We start from the raw sequence: 16855 nt of genomic DNA on the forward strand, positions 1-16855 counted from the left end.
CAATTACTGCCTGTTCCTCAATGTGAGTTGTATTTATTTAAATCGTATTTTAAATGCACTTCAGTTTTATTTTTTACGTACGAGGGCGTGAAAATTACCTAAAAACATCGTCGGTCTTTTAGTCTTCTTGTTCCATGCTTCCTGTTTGACGAGCCTGTCTTTGATTACGAAACACTGAGCTTGTCCTATATACAACAACGGGTTTTGTACATTTGATTTATGGGAGCAAAGGAAGGAGATGTTGTTTCCTGAAGTCATATTTTGTAGGCCGTGTTATCTATGCCTCGCTGAATGGATTGTGCCCAATAGTCCGTAGAGAGAAGCTGAGGATATACGGGTTTGTATCTGTAGTATCACCGAATTGCATAAACTTGGATGCTTCTCGGGCCGCAAACAACTTGTTCGTGCCGCTAAATTAGGTAGCTGTTCTGCTGTGGACCAGCTCTTATGGATAAATTTCAAAACGACGCTATTTAAAAAAGTAGCATCTTCCTAAATTTGCTACCGCAGTCTGCTCAAGCCGAATAGGGAGAGAACATCGTAGGAACTCCTGCGTGGTCAATCATAAAATTAGTCATGCAATATAGATGTGAATTGAAGTCAAAAAATCCTTGACGCCATAAATCATCGGATCGTGGACACACTTGAATCAATAGGCAAGTGTTGTTGTTTGTGACATTTTTCTTGGGTCTCCGTCCCAGATTTTATCGTAAGTTTAATAACGGCAAATCATCGTCAGCTAAACAACTCCTACAAATATATTAATTTATCCCTAAATTAAGTATAATTGGACTCGTGCCTCAATCCTGCATAATATTTAATTGTTGGATATTCTATTGGTCTTGAAACTGAATAACAAATTATTTAGCGGAAAGGAGTAAGTTGTGCTTATAGATCCTTAGAGCTGGCTATCGCTGTTAGTCGCTATTGATTGAAGATTGTTTCGCAAATTTCAATTAACACTGTTTATAAGGACTCGACGACGAGGAACTGTTTCCATAATTAGGCGAATTTTCATCTGTGATTTCGCAATTTTAGTGTGCTAAACTGACGGCTTTTTTAAAAAATACACCAAATTGTTGACCCTCGAATTCCCTTCCTCGTGTTAGTATACAAGTGTTAGAACCAACCGAATTCCTAAAACCGGCTTGTCACTTTTTTAACGTAAGAAAAAACATGGATACATAATTTCGTAGTAATTTCGTTTTTCGCCATTAAAAATGCGTCTTTTGACTTGTGTGGTAGTATTAATGTCGTTATAAGAATGAAACATTTTGAGTGCTCAATAAAATCTGGATATTTCTAGATCGTCCAACGTAAAGCCATATTATGTCTTACGATCACGGGATGACTGAGCTGGCTGTCTTGCAACTGTTTCATATAGTATTCCGCAAATATCTGAAATATTCTTGGAAGAAATTTGGATATTAATCTTTTGATATTACGAAGTGATATTCTGGACATGTTTTCTGTTTTATGTTGTGCGAATATTTACGTTTTGTGTCGAAGTCATCCGCGAAAAATGCACGCTTTATGAGGAAGTGGCAGTTTCCAGGAGCAAAAACTAACTGATTTTAGTTATTGGCCAACGTGCAAAATCAGACCTATTCATAACTCGTCCATCATTTAGGAAATCGTGCCGGCAAAACCAACAGCGGCAAACTGAATTGGAGGGTGGGTTTCTAAAATCTATTCCCTAAATGGGTACCAAACGTAAAAGAACGAAGAAGAGTCGTCGTGACCCTTATTTTTCGGAGAAGAGCTCTTCTTTTATCGAGGACTCCATTCAACGTTGCTGTCCACTCTGGTTCGAAATTGCCCGGGGCCAAGAACCAGACTACAATCCGAGCGACCTTAACACCCAAGTCTGGCTCCTTAGTGTGCTCAACTTGAGACAAGCACTTATTAAATGGCAATCATGGAACTGTAACATTAAGTCAAAGGAAGAAATATTGAATCGGTATAAATCGTTTGTGGAGCAGGTGAAGGTCATGGCTTACCTGTTGGACACTCGGACACCACGAGCACCTCCGAGGGTTCGTCAAAAAACTAGCGCAGTGATAGCTATCCGAAATCTCCTACGATTCGATTGTACTCGATGGCTAGACGAGCAGTTAGTGAAAATGGTGGGCTTGAATAAGCAGTGGCAGGCGAATCTCTACGAGGAAGACGATGAACTCTTTATAATGCTGCAAGGCGAGCTCGAGATTGAGTGGGGTCCACAAAACACGAAGGCCGTTATTAATCACGAACGACAGCGTCAAAGTAAGATACTGAACTGTACAGATGGACGATTTTCCACCGCGGTAACGGCCCTCTCGTTGATAGTCTACACAGCTGATGTGGGTAGCGATGTGACAACTGGAATTGAGCGATACAAAGCAGGGGACGCCGTTGGAGCTGTCCTCACGTTGATTTGGGTCGTCTGGGTGACGATCGTTATCTTCTCAGAGAATCTACATAAGTGTGCAGAGGAACGCAGCCTTGGAGCTCTGTTGATCAGTCCGGTGCTGCCGATTCTTGATATCTGGCGCGAGCTCACGCTTAGGTGGCGGGTCTGGTGTAAAAAGGGCTCCATTAGCGAGCGTCGGCGAGCGATGGTGGAGCTTGGAAATGCAGAACGGCGAGCTTCTGCTATGTCATTAACGAAAGCGAAAAATGAGGCCTTGCCACAACTGCTTATGCAGATTCAACTGACGTTAGTCGATGCCAAATCTTGGGACGAGGGGATAAAATTACTGAATCAGTTTCATGTGCTCACTAGCATTGTTTCAGCCTGTTGGTCGCATTCGCATGCCTTCCGCGGTGGCTATTGCCCCACGGGCTATTCGGTTATAACAAAGTTGGTAGTTTTTTTCCATGATTGCCTTATACTGGCTGCACTAGTTATTTCGATGTCGCTATTTTTCTGGGTGGCACCATTATCACTAGCCATGTTTTTCTGGTTATGCAGATCTCTACTATTTATGAAGCTAGATCGACTTCTCACAGTTGAAGAGTTTTTTCGCGAAATTTCAACACCGACGGGATGCGTTGCACTTATCGAGCGCGTGTTGTATTATGGAACCCATCCATTTATAATTAAACACATGAAATTTGTGGGGGCCGTAACTTTTCTTGTGGAGTTGATTGTTTTGCTAGGAACGTATACATACGTATGCTCTCTTCGTACTGACTGCGTATTCGATGTGTTTCCCGTTTCGGCAGTCATCGTTTGCTTTTTTATTGGAATGTTGATACATCAATTTAGTTTACTGGGTCAAACAGGAATCTTCTTTACTAGTGTGTAATAAATCTCCAGCTGTACAACATCACAAGAGGACAAAAGCTGCTAGCGACTGGGGGCAGTTGTAAATACCCATCTTCGCCCGACGCACATTGCGAGCGTTTACCATATATATAAAAGGTTCTAGCTAGAAGGAGTGATACTGATTTTTGGTGCTATAAAAGTTTACTTCATTCTACACATTTTGAGGCTAGTTCCTAACAGGAGGATCAGTTTCATTAACCTTCTGCGATGCTTAAACCAACTTGTTGATTGCAAATGCAGCATACTTTCATAGTTCATGTTGTCGCGAGATGTACTTGTTCTGAAAAAATACGTTTAGCGTTTTTGAGCAGAAGGCGATTTTTAATGAGTGCAGTGGCAATTCGCTGAAGCAAAAACGAGAATAAAAGTAAAACTTAAGTTGAAAATCCGAATTTTTTTTTCTACTATGAAATATTGTTAAACATAAGATCTTAAAACAATATTGAATCGAGGTAATATTACCCTAACCAATAGCTGCGTTTGTTTATATCACTCTACGTTGTAGACGGCACCTGGCATAGACAGGGTTCATTTCATGACGGGATGCAACCGTTTGTCTAACGTGATGCTGAACGGCGATCCAGACGCAAACCTCGAAACACAGGCAATACTAATAATAATTCTGTGAAACCGGATTTAAAATGGTTAACATCTGTTGGGTTAAGCATGTGTTTACTTGAGTATCTCCTGTTCTGGAAGAACTAGTAATCTGTCGATAGCACCCGTATTCTATCGATCACCCGATCGACAAAGAGCAGAATTTACCAAAACTTTAGGCATAATTATTCATGGCCCTCCAATCAACTGACAACTCCCTTGGCAGAATCTGTTAAGCCTGTGGTAGTTGTCGGTAAGTTTGAATTTCCCACTAACATTCTTGAAAAACCTAAGCTGTTAACAACTCAGAGGGACACACATGAACAGCAAGTGGTACCTTATGTTTTTAATGTTTTCGTGACAAATGCAATTAGCGACGAGCGTTTCACGAGGAAATCGCCTCGTTGACTGAGGTGTGACTTTTCGTATTTTTCTTTCTATTAGCCAAGGAAAAAAATCCATTTCGATTTAAATCTTCAATGATGCTAATTTACTCTGGTAATGAAACGACACTAGGGTTTACATCGAGTGCTGGACTATTAAAATGGCGAGATGAATATCTCGTTGAGCCTAGGATCGGGAAGCTTTCGTGGTAGAGCTTAACGTTCTTAGTATATAGATACCTCTGGTGCTAAGCAGTATTGGCCATTTTAAAATAATTTATGAAAAAGTATATGGAAAATGCGACGTATTCAATTTCTCGCAGCTTATAACTGAACAAAGTTTATCGTTCGGGTTCACTCAAAATTGCATTATGACCCTTCAGACGGGACTCAAAAATTTAGCAGCCCTTAAAGGTGGTTCTAAGGATCGTATGATTCGTCGTGCGGGAGTTTCTCTCGAATCGCTTACTATCGCCACTAAGTCTGCGTTATACCTGGTCGTGTCATCTGGTCCTTATTATCACAACTTGATACGCTGACGCACAAACGCAACGGGCCGTTCGTCTACGTCTTTTGCCTCTTTTTTTACGGTAAAGTACACTGTTCGGCGTCACTTGGACACGCGAGGGTAGATCATGTAGCAAACACAATCTCGTTTCAACATCGTATTACTGAATAATACTTCGTGTAAGCTGCAACCGAGCACGATCATCAGTTTGGCTCAATCTGCTTTTGGTTCCTCTCGATTCGAGTGTTCGTTGTAACTTGCACAGTAAACTGAATTTGTTGGCAAAGGATTGAACAACTTCGAGTGCCCCCAACGCAGCATTCGCATTTTGATTAGCATTCTGGCGCACGCGAATATTGAGGTACGTCGTTCGTGAGGTTCGTTTGGACCTTTTAGGTTGATCGCAATTTTTTCGCACTAAGTAGGATAATGTGTGTCCTAACGCAGCGAATCAGATGTCTATTGTTGAAAACTCAGCATTTGCTTAAAGCCTAAAACGTTCCGATAACCTAACCAAACTAGTTTCGTGGTTCCCATTTACATGCCCGCCGATGCATAGTCACCAAACGACCTAATGTTTGAAAATAACCACTGTTTTCCATTCCACTGTGGACCATTCCTGTTATGCACTAACCGGCGGACAGTGAGCAGCTTTCCTGGACGCGAAACATTATTGCATTGGGAAAATGGACCGATACTTGAAAATGAATCTAGTGGTACCAATACGATTTACTGCCATGTGGTCAATATCCAACAATGTTGTCAAAAACAGAAATAATCTGACGACGTAAGACAACGTAAAGTAAAACAAGTAGAAGGAGAAACGCTGCTAAGGACGCTTTAAAAGATCTGAGTTGCACAGCTACCGCATTCGTCGCAGATGGATCATTCATAATATGAAAACAGATAATATCTTTATTAAAGCCACTATTATTTCTGACTCTCCATATGTAACTGCTTCTGTATTATAGTGAAAATGATAAGATACGTAATGTAGACGGTAGATGCAGTATGGGATAGCAATCAGGCTATCATTTGACATTCGCGTCCTTTTCCGTTTGGATACGTCTCCCTATTGCGAATCGATCAAACAGTGAAACAATAGTTCAACTGTTAAGGTGGAAAGAATTATTCCTGTATATTTTAATAGCGAAGCTTATCTGTAGGCCATTTAACCAGAAGACGCCAGAGGTAGCTGTTGGCAAACGTCACTTACTTTCGCATACCGGTGCTCGTATGGTGAGTCTCAGATTGTTGTTTCTCTCTCAATACTAGACATAAGCATTTCACATTCAGTTATAATGTTTTGATGTACTTAATTTTTATTAAGTTGACTTTTCTCTGAAATATTCGAACGTTAAACGCCCCTCAATTGAATAGATACTTTTACTTCACACGTGTTTGTTTCGTGTCTGTTTAGCGTTAATACCGGGATGGATGTGACCGACTAAAGCGATAAACGAAAACCCCAAGTAGCCGAAAAGCAACAACATCTAGAAAGAAAAGTATATGGGAGACGAAATAAACACGTTAGACCAGGGCTTCTTTAAATCCTATATTTTCGCGTATAAATCAATTCCTGCCTGAATCAACGAGCTCTCCTAAAAATAGCGAATTAGCTCCTGTGCGGTTAGTCATTTCCATCAAGACACACTCGTACTTAAGACAAGGGTATAATTCTATTGCGGCTAGAGTAATCGAATATATATAACAATTGTCATAAATATTTTGGACAAGCAATCCCAAACGCGTAAAACCGTATTTCTCAGGCAGTTACAAAATTTTCGTGTATATCCTGATACACAGCGTTTTCGTTTTGTTATCAAACACAGGCCCACAGTAAATTTTCGCCATTACTCGAAATTTTTTAAACAAACAGTTAGAAATCAATGTCGATACGGTTTCAATGACGAGAGGCGCCCCGAATTGCAAATGTACCCACTAAATTAAGGGCATCTAATCATTTTAAAGCGAAACCAGGATTATTAGCAACGCCCCATGGGTATATCTTCATACAAGAGGATTCGCAGTCTGTTACCAGGTTTCTTTGTCTCTGCAGGCGACGTTAATCACCGACAATGCATCGGCCTGATATACAATATAAGCCTCTATAGAGAAATGAACCATTCTTCCTGTGGATTATAAGGTGTTGTGGACTATTCACCACAAGAAGATAACATTTGTAAAATAGAATGAGCCATAATCGCTTACAGGATTCTCTCTCACGAATATACTCTTGCACTGTTGTTTGCTAATGACAGAGATTACCGTAGAAGCTAGATAAAAGTTTCTCATCCGGTTTTTGGATAGTTACGTGAGCTTGCTTTGATGGGCAGAGTTAAATTTGGCTGGCTCTAGCCGCAGTGACTGCAATACTAGTGCTCTAATATATGTTGTTTGTGAATGAATAAAACGCTCAAATTTCTCTCTTGGACTAACTGGAAAGTCCATATTTAGCCAGTAATATGAAATAGATATGAGAAGTGGCTATACGTTTGTTGAGGAAGAAAAGGCAGGAGTTGAAAGAAGACTAGAACGTCCATTTAGACGCTAAGCTGTGAGGTAAACTGAATGTTACAAGATAAAGAGACCTAGACGGCAGTCTCCATGCTTGTCACGAGAAAATCTTAATGGCAAAACGCAGAAAACACTGAAAAGGTATCAGAGCCTTCCCTAATGAAGGAGCTCAAGTAGTGATCAAATAAATACCTAGGACTACAAGAAAAAGATGTCAATTTAATGGTTTCTTATACAGTTGGAAAACGCTGAGTGAAAACCCATGCTTCTGTAGCAAATACCTGAAAGTGAGGCCCGTCAATGAAAGCCCCAGTTAAACTCTTAAATCATTTAAATGTAATCAGTGTTTTCTGAACTATTTTTATACACCCAGTCAGTACGAAATGTAGAAAATAGATATGAAAAGAACGTTTCCTTTTCTGTTCGGTCTGCGGTGCCGGCTGAAAGTCCAAACATTATTTAGTAAACGTTACCTACGCCACTGTGAATAAATGCGACACATGAACTTTATTATCAGATAACACTCCTTATTTTCAGATTGAAATTATGGAGAAGCAATGGATATATCGTTCAGCTTTGGCCGTTCTATTGGCATTGACTGGCAATATTGTGCTTACGTGCGCAGAAGATGGGCCTCTGTGCCTCGCCTACGGTGATGGCAAAAGGTATGTGTTCAACTTATTAATGACATCATTTTTTAAATAAATGCTATAATACATTTACCGCGACATTACCCCATATAAATGCGGTTGTCACATATCCTTGAATTAGACAGGCTTTGTCAATCGACCTTGCAAACAGTGAAGACTTTCAGCGTTTAGGTAACCAATTGAGATATTTTGATTAATGATTAAGTGAATGCCCTTAATCACTGCTCCAGACTTTCGGTATACCCCATATAAACCAATATATAATCTTTTCGACTGTGATGGACTCAGTTCAATAGCGTTACTCAAAACCGGAATTTTTTAAAGTGGGTGGCCAATACCTAGATGATTAAACCAAACGAAATGAGCTGGTCTCATGCTGAGGGCATTATCCCTTGCATGCAAGATATTAAACAAGATAAAGAAATAGGAATTAAATAGTCAGAATCGTATCAAGGGATTGACTGATATTGCGAAACCGGCAATCGTTTCCGTATGATAACGGACGGCCAATTTGGCACCCGTTGGCACAACAAGTTTCGCGTATTTTCAATTCAGATGCACTTTAGTTTTAAAAATAACTCGCTTTAAAATCTAGCTAAGTTCCCCACTTAGACGTTTATATCTCACCAGACAAGAAGCAGTTTGTGAGCATATCAGCACGCTTTTCTCTGGGCGTCTATGCTATTGTGAGTTATGTCGTTGATTGAGTTTCGATCGACCTTCGAACAAACTGACCAGCGTCTGTTACTTATGGATACGCAGTTTCTGCAGCTCATCTGACGTGGACAATGGCAAGTCGCTTTCGAATCTACTCAACTCCGTTCTTCAATTGCCGGTTGACCGAAAAGGTCGAATGGAGTTGGCAATCAATGAGCCCTTCACGTTAGTATACATCCCTTTCACTTTGTCAGTATGTATACATCGTTTTGCGTGTAAGTAGGAAGATTGTTCTTTATAGTAAGCAGGGTTACAGAACAATTTCAATTTTGTTACTCCCCAAGGGGACTGTTGCCTAGATATGGCGATTTATAAGAACATGTTGTACCTCACTGATAATGCGCAAAATGATAATTTCTTGTATCCTATTTTTATCCCTGGCACACTCATACCACATGGTATATCTTGAATTAAATTGATTTTAGTCCATTGGAGTGACTATGAGGGATATGAGGCACATATAAGCGATCTATTGCATGAATTATTTCGCGTGCTTCTCGTCAAAATCACTCTTTTACAGAGACCCGATACCCGAAGCGATAGGGCCTTTGAAAGAAAACCGAAAACTGGACGAAAACAGCCAAGTGATAATGAGTTTCCTAAACGGACCGGAATCCGTCGCTGTTCAAGCAGATTTCCTCTACGCAGCCACAGCTGATGGAGTGTATCAGGTAGTTTTTTTTATTTTCGATTTATGATTACGCCTATCAAATGTTCCTAAAATTCTCATCGACTAAAGATATAAGTTTAGTACAATCGTACATAAGGCAAGGCAACTCGTAAAATGCCTCCTTGAACAGCTATACATAGTGCTGTTGTAGAAGGCGCCATGTTTGCCGTTCCGTCACGAACAGTAGAAGACACACTACTGTGCCTACTTAGCGAGACGGCCTGAGATCCTTTCTCTGAAACGGACTTAAACAATACTCTACACTGCAGCAGACGCAGCGGCACCCTCACGATTAGGGAAGCTTTCAGTGGCATTTAATTTAGCCCAAATAAGCCCAAAAAGATGTATCTGCTGCAGCTTGCCCGCTTTTTTCTCAAGGAGAATGCAAGCTGCTTCGGTGAAACGAAAGAGCAACCCTAGTTCATTCCATAATAACAAAGAAATATTTTTTAAATCTATTCAAGTACCTGTACTCTGAACAATCTGAGCAAGATGAAATTCACGCAGCCAAAATGATATTGGATTTGAAAATTACCTTCAAATTTTTACAAATAGATCGAACATGGAAAGCTATTGGAATACATCTTCCATCTGCGATAGTATACCAAATTATATTGACCAAATATATTGACACTAGCTAAGTTATCCTGGACACCAAGGTGCTCTATTTTTGTTGCAGCATTTAATTCGGAAACTTACGCACTTCGGTACAATTCTATGCGGTGTTGAATATGGAATACTTTTAGTAACCTGTCTTTTTCAGTGAGCTACTTTAGGGTAGGTACTAGACCACGATACTTCAAAAACGGTCGGTACTACAGCACCTAGAGGAAGTCTAAAATTTTCAGGCGCCGCTTGGTGTTGAGGTAAATGTCAAAAAATGTGAGCTCTCTGTAATAGGAGTTAACTTTAAAGAAAAAAATTGTTCGTTAAAGTAGAGCAATATGGTATGTACAGCTCGAGTCCCAAGATGCGCACCTTGTGCCCTTTTTCTTTTTCGTAGCAGCCTTTCTGCGGTTGGATTCGCCTATGCCCTATTATGCTCTGACTGGCCTAGATGTCCAAATCTTCTGAATAATTTTGATTAGTACCTACAAGGTTGTTTGAGGGACAAATATTAAACTCCCAGTTCGCATGAAACTAAAAACTGCTCGTAATCACTGTTAGTGATTTTGGTGCTGGACGTCCAACTTTGCAGAAACCTTGCAAAGCTTAAGGAGCTCTTAGAGTTTATTTCCACAAATATTCCTAGAAGCTATTTAGAACAATATAGAATTTGTAAGTTAGCAAAGTTCAAAAACAGTAAACTTTGTCTCGAACATGAACATTCTGGAAAGCACAGTTGTCAAAAGTCTCAAGAGGTACTACAACCAAAGCTTTCGAGCAAAAAAAAAAGCAGGACTTAGCGCTACCTTCTAATCTTCACATAGACAGTAACTCTTATTCCATTTTCATCAAGATAAACTTGATAAAAGCACCAGTCTTTTAATCTACCTGAAAGGAATAACAATAATGGTAATGAGGGTACTGCGAAAAGTCATGACAGAGTGACCAATTATCTTAATCATTAATATTTATCGACATAATAGCACATGCTAGGCATTTATAAGGTCATTGAAAATGTTTGAAATTTTTCGCCGAACACGATATAACATTTATCTATTTGTACCATTACTGTCGAGGTGATCCTAGATTAATATGAAGACCCAGGAACAAAAGAAGCTGTACGACGCAAGGGCGGGCTGTAACTCTTCTTACACTACATCTTGCAGTCGACCTTTAGGCATTCGCGTCAAAGATTTAACGATACTCTGCGCAGATCCTTTAAAAGGACTGTTACAAATTGACATCGATTCAGGTCATTAAAATAATTTTCTTACAAAAGGCTACAATTTAAAAATTATTGATATAACGCCCGTTTTTTTTTATAAATATGTCGAACTAGAAAAAAGGAAATCGTTCATAAGACTATATTTATGCGGAATACGTCGTAAATTTAAAGAAAAAATCCAAGTGTTACTTTGATATAAAATTGGAAGACTAACATAAAAAATCATTCTATGCTTAAGAACGTATGTTTTTTTTTATTTTTTTTTTTTTATCAATGGTTGCACATTTAAAAAACCTATAGGAAATGTAAAAGTTCTTATTCCGGCGCTTGCTGAGGTCGAAGGCAAAAAGATGCTCATGGCCGATGATTTGGACGTTGACTGGGAGCGGGGACTCATCTACTTGAGCGATGTAAGCACAAAATATGGGTTTCATCGATGGGCATGGTCTATTGTAGACAACGATGCTTCTGGAAGGTAAGTTTTAAGTCGATTTTTGTTGGTTGCCACCTATTTCCCTAACAACTGTTGCTTGACCGATTTTATTTTATCTGTCATCTGATTCCCTCTTATCAAAGAAGCAGGTTACCTTATAAATTACTAATGCACAACTGATTGAAGTATAATATATAATACCAGATGTATAAATGCTGGGATTTTAATATGACATTAGTAAACAATTTTTCTTTAGTTCTCTTTATCAAACGCTTCTGACTTACGATGTCTTATATTCCTTTACAGGGTGATCCAGTATAACCTGGCGACCGGCGAGGCTTCAGTTTTTGCGAAAGATATTCGTTTCCCTAACGGGATCCAAATTACTCACGATGGAAAATCTTTGCTCGTATCTGAATTTACCGCTAGGCGAATCCTACAGTATCCTCTTGGTCAACCACTTCCAGGTGTGCATTTGCTTGAAAAGCAATTTTTGAGTATTTAAGAGATTTATTTAATAGACTGGGAATATGTGCGATTACATTCTAAGTTCAGATTCTAAACCATTTACTAAACTTTTCGGAATACTTTTTCCTTAATTCGCAGATACGTTTTTAATAGTAAAAAAGTAACAACTGTTTTGTTGCAAGTAATATCGGTAGATGTTGGTTTATCAAAGTGTCCCTTTAACACGCTACTTACAAAAAAAATTCAACGGAATTAAATTTTGAGCTGAAGACTAAAAGTGCCGATAATGCAAGGTCTCAAAAGGACCAACAAATACAAAACGTGCAAAAAGGCCTAAAGTTGGAACTTAGCCGGACGAACCAATTGGCAATTGATATTTTTCTTCCCAAAGCTGCCATCAATTTTTGTATAAAAAATCCAGATGTTTCGAAAATAATTTATTGAGCTATTTTAGTGAATTCTCGAATCTATATTTTTTTAAGATCTTTATTTGCCTCATAAAAAAATTCTGCAGATTTTCAAGAGCCTCATGAAAATCAACAATATGGGAAAGTGTTGACTTTTGACAAAAAAGAAGTTTCCTTTCTCGTTGACGCTTTGTCCAGCACAAAGATATCGGATAACTGCTGATCTTTATTTAAATGTCACTGTTTTCGTTTTCTTTTAAAAGGAATTGGTTTTCATTTGGTACCGAAAATAGCATATGAACGCATGCCCGCTACGACAACACCCGCCAAAATCTGTCCAAATTTAAATGCCTCACCCTGTATACGCGCATATATGTGTAAAAATATTAATAAAGTGCTTTTACTGACAGCATTGAATCGTATTCTGTCTGAATCCTTCAGTAAAAGGGACTCCGTTCACCAAACATCCTCTGCCAGGCTCTCCTGACAACATCCGACCCTCGCTTTCTGGTGGTTACTGGGTAGCTCTTCCTCTAGGGCGAATCAACGGAAGCCGAACGTTTGTCGATGAACTACAGGTACGTTCTACTACAATACACATGTATAACTTTTACATTTGTAGTAACAAATGGAGTACAAGGCACATGCTAGATTATAGATATATAGCACCATGTAACTCACCACTACCATATTACTTAACATATTTCGTAATAATTCTAAGAACTCATGCTAAGAAACGTATGCAAAACAAAAGATGAAAAAGGCTTTCAATAATGTCACGAACATGGACGGCACCTACGTACTTCATATTATGAAACGATTATGCGAATTTTAGGCTCGACCGACTGTGGCGAAAAGATTGGGTGATTGGATATTATCCATTGGAGAAGCGGCTCAGCTTATTGGACAACTTGGAGAAAGCAAAGACCTGTCTGATATTGGCGTTCAGGTAACTCAAAGAATGATGCAACAGCAAAGTCACCAAAGTCGATCCTATTTAAGTGCACATAACGCAGAATTTAGAGTTCATTAAAAATTGTGGTAATTTCTGCAAATTGAGAAGTATACTCAGAGTTCCTTCTAATAGCTGCGTCACGATAACTTTCGGAGATAAAATCAAACCTACTCGCAAGATGTACAACAGGGTCTGACTTTCTTACTAATTTCATTACAGTTGCAATCTGGGGCCATTCTTCAAAACACATACCCGCGCGTAAGCACTATAGTCGAACTTGATGCTGAGGGCAATGTCTTGCAAGCACTGCAGTCCTACGAGCATAGGCTTATCACACAAGCAACGGAGCTGGATGACGGGCTCTATCTTGGAAGCCTCCTGAACAAGTACATCGTGTTTGTACCGCGTTCAAGCTATGGCCGTTCATAAGCAGTCAGATTCTGCTTCATACATATATTTCATACATGTATGAAAACACAGAAATATGAATACGTTTTTGAAAGTCATTGGAATAGTAGCCATATGTCTTCGTCTAGAGATACATGCATGGTCACTATTCAGTTTTTATACACAAACATAATAAATAATAAATGACGATTCAGTATGCAACGATAAAATTAAACTGAAACACGTTTTAATATATAGAAGTTTTTTATTTTATTAAAGGAAAAACTCAATTCACAGTAAATATACGAAAAATGTTTATTTTAGCGACCATGCTAAGAAAAGGGAGTGATGTGCGACGATGAACACGTTGAAGTACAGAGACACCTTGAATATATACATACGTTTGCCGAGATGACTTAGTAGCAACGCTATGGACAGAAAGTACAAAGTCTTTTTTTTTATTTCTGGGAATCATGCAAATTGATGCGAACTTGTTTCGTACTTGCAGATTTGTCAACAGAGCTTTCTTTACTTATAATAATTAATTCATTAATAGTGAAAATTGAAAACCTTCTTTTTTGAGAAGGAATCCAGGTAAATTTATTCGGTGTACCCGTGCTGGTGCTAACAATTAGAAATTCCTATCCACTCATACGAACAAATCCTTCATTCGTTTATAACAGAGGACACTTCCAATTTGAATTTTTCCTATTGTGATATCATTTGGAGCCGTTAACGTCGACATCTCATTCATGCTAAAATTAATGAAACTAAATTTAAATAAAGGAGCCTTAACGCTAGATAAGTCAAAAACAGTAAAAAGTGATGAATAACAAACACTATAAGTAAGAAGATTTTCTCTGTGCGATAACTCTTGTTTCCATGTGGAAAAAAGAATTTTTTCCTTTTATAATGGTCAAGAATTTTGAAAGTGCGATTTTGCCAATACACCGAAAGACACTATTTTACTAACTAGCCGGATTATCCAATTGCCATTAAATGGTGTCTTTCACTTCAGTCCGTGGAGGAGAGGTAAAGTAATCAAAACATATGTATATCTAATAACTAAGAGAATAAAATAAATAAGGGTTTAAGTAATGATTGATTTATTTTGATGGCATATGGTAGTCGTTTTTATTATACTATAAATTAGGAATTCACAAACGCGAACTGTTTGACGTATTAAATAAACATACGAACAACAACTAAGCAAATATTGTATGAGCCTAGAGCTAGATACAAGTACCCAGAAGGCACCAGTTAGATCCTTTAGAGAAAAAATACATCAATGATGCCATGTTTTGAAGTCCTGCGCTAACGTTATTAATGTTTTTATAACGCATGCAAAATTCTATATTTTGACTGGTTCAAAACGCAATCGAATTACAGAACTATCGCAGATAAAAAAAATTCACAAGACAATTTTCATTCGATTTTGATGCGTTATTTAATAAGAAGTAACGCTTCCATCAACTTACAAATATTGGTGAAGATAGTATGATAATAATAATAATAATATATCATTAGCGCGCTATAGTTCTTTTAGTTCACCGTATCACTGATGATAATACGTTCGAAATTTTGATAGATTTCAAATGAAGGTTTAAAAAAGGTCTTTTCAGGTACCGGAGATAGTAAGATGAACGTACTTTTGGCTCAGACAGCTGAGGTATAAGATGGGCTCCTCGTTTAGTGTATCCTTCATTGAAGACATAGTATTTTCGCCACGCTCTAGCTGCGGTAGTAACAAGGCAACGGAATGCAAACAAGTCACAATTGTAAACTTACTTTAATTTGATTGTTGCTTTTCTGACCAGTTTTTTCTGATCTAATTGTATGTCCGATTCATCAGAGTCGTTATTTGTAACACCACATTTCATTATTTTCATGTGGGGTGTTATTAATTATCAACTTTCCCTTTGAGCTTCACAAATCTCCCATCAACTAAAAGGCCATCCATTGAATTATAATACGGCTGAACAAATAATGTTGGATTGCTCCTTGCAGCTTTTTTTTTGTTGCACTACTTAGAAAATTTCTAAGTAAAGTAAGTACCCAATCTCTCGATACACATAGAAGAGTAGCGATAGATCAGAAAACAACAGGCAGTCCAAGCGGTTAGAAAATACAAAAAGCCAGACTGCTTTTCCTGTGAAGTCGGCTATTACTTGGTACAAAGATCAACCGAAACTAAACACGAATGTAGAAAAAGCAACTCACTTAAACAGCGTCGTACGCGTAAGCAATGTCACGATGTCTACCAACAAGCGAATTTAACATTTACTTAATAACAAGGAAGCTACAAGGAAAACAGATTGAACATTGCTGCATTGGAGTTGAATTGATTGCCAAAGACCTTAAAGGAATAGTCTACTGATAAGTGTAGGTTCACATTGGTAAGGGAAATTTTAGCGTTATAGCACAACGATTTTCAAGTGAGGCACATTCGGCTAAACTTAGCTAAGGGCAATTTCTTACACCTTGCTAGTTATTTATTCTACAAAATCTTTTCTAGAAACTGCTGATCGGTACAACTGTGCTCTATCTAAACCGGTTATATTTGATAGATTACCCTTGCTGTCTTCTTGTGGGTCCTGTTAGTATACATGTTTGTGCGTCTGCACAATTGCGATTGATATTCATATATTATGCAGTGATGTGATACGGCTTTATTGTGCGTGACGTTTCCGTGCACCGAAACTCCATCGTAATGGCTCCTGGAATAGAAGCTTTGCTTAACACTGACAAGCCCGTCACTTTCGACTTGTGCACGTTGCCGTGTGGACGATTTCACAAAAAGAACGTGCGTTCAGCTAATCTTATTCGGTTGTCCCGGCCGATCTCTGCATGCATACGGCTTTTCCGCGGGCCGGTGGTCCAGCGGTGACCAGTTGTCCTCCAACAGCTCCCTGCAGGCAACTACATGCCTTTACGCAAACAGTGTGTTAACAAACCCCAAAATGGGCGAACCTTTCGTGGATAATGCAGTAAGGAAGCAGCGTTACAGCTTATTATTAAAAGA

General features: G+C 38.7%; 1 protein-coding gene across 1 annotated transcript; it reads left to right on the forward strand.

Moving 5' to 3' along the window:
- The first annotated feature begins 1700 nt into the window (after nt 1–1700).
- Nucleotides 1701–14953, forward strand: LOC111269627 (uncharacterized). Its single transcript, XM_022849360.1, has 11 exons — nt 1701–2842; nt 5965–6037; nt 7853–7980; nt 8728–8847; nt 9203–9353; nt 11045–11210; nt 11484–11658; nt 11923–12083; nt 12933–13069; nt 13327–13440; nt 13666–14953. Exons 1-11 carry the CDS (start codon nt 1701–1703, stop codon nt 13873–13875), a joined length of 2577 nt encoding a protein of 858 aa, XP_022705095.1. The 3' UTR covers nt 13876–14953.
- Nucleotides 14954–16855: the final 1902 nt, after the last annotated feature.

Source organism: Varroa jacobsoni, unplaced genomic scaffold (genome assembly GCF_002532875.2).
Source record: "Varroa jacobsoni isolate VJ856 unplaced genomic scaffold, vjacob_1.0 scaffold_1400, whole genome shotgun sequence".
Taxonomy (NCBI): domain Eukaryota; kingdom Metazoa; phylum Arthropoda; class Arachnida; order Mesostigmata; family Varroidae; genus Varroa; species Varroa jacobsoni.

Excerpts from the sequence above, each read along its gene's own strand:
- LOC111269627 (XM_022849360.1), top strand. The coding sequence starts at position 1,701 with ATGGGTACCAAACGTAAAAGAACGAAGAAGAGTCGTCGTGACCCTTAT. Across the intron at positions 11,211-11,483 it reads ACAAATTGACATCGATTCAG|GAAATGTAAAAGTTCTTATT; the intron begins GTCATTAAAATA and ends AAAAACCTATAG. Across the intron at positions 12,084-12,932 it reads TCTTGGTCAACCACTTCCAG|TAAAAGGGACTCCGTTCACC; the intron begins GTGTGCATTTGC and ends TGAATCCTTCAG.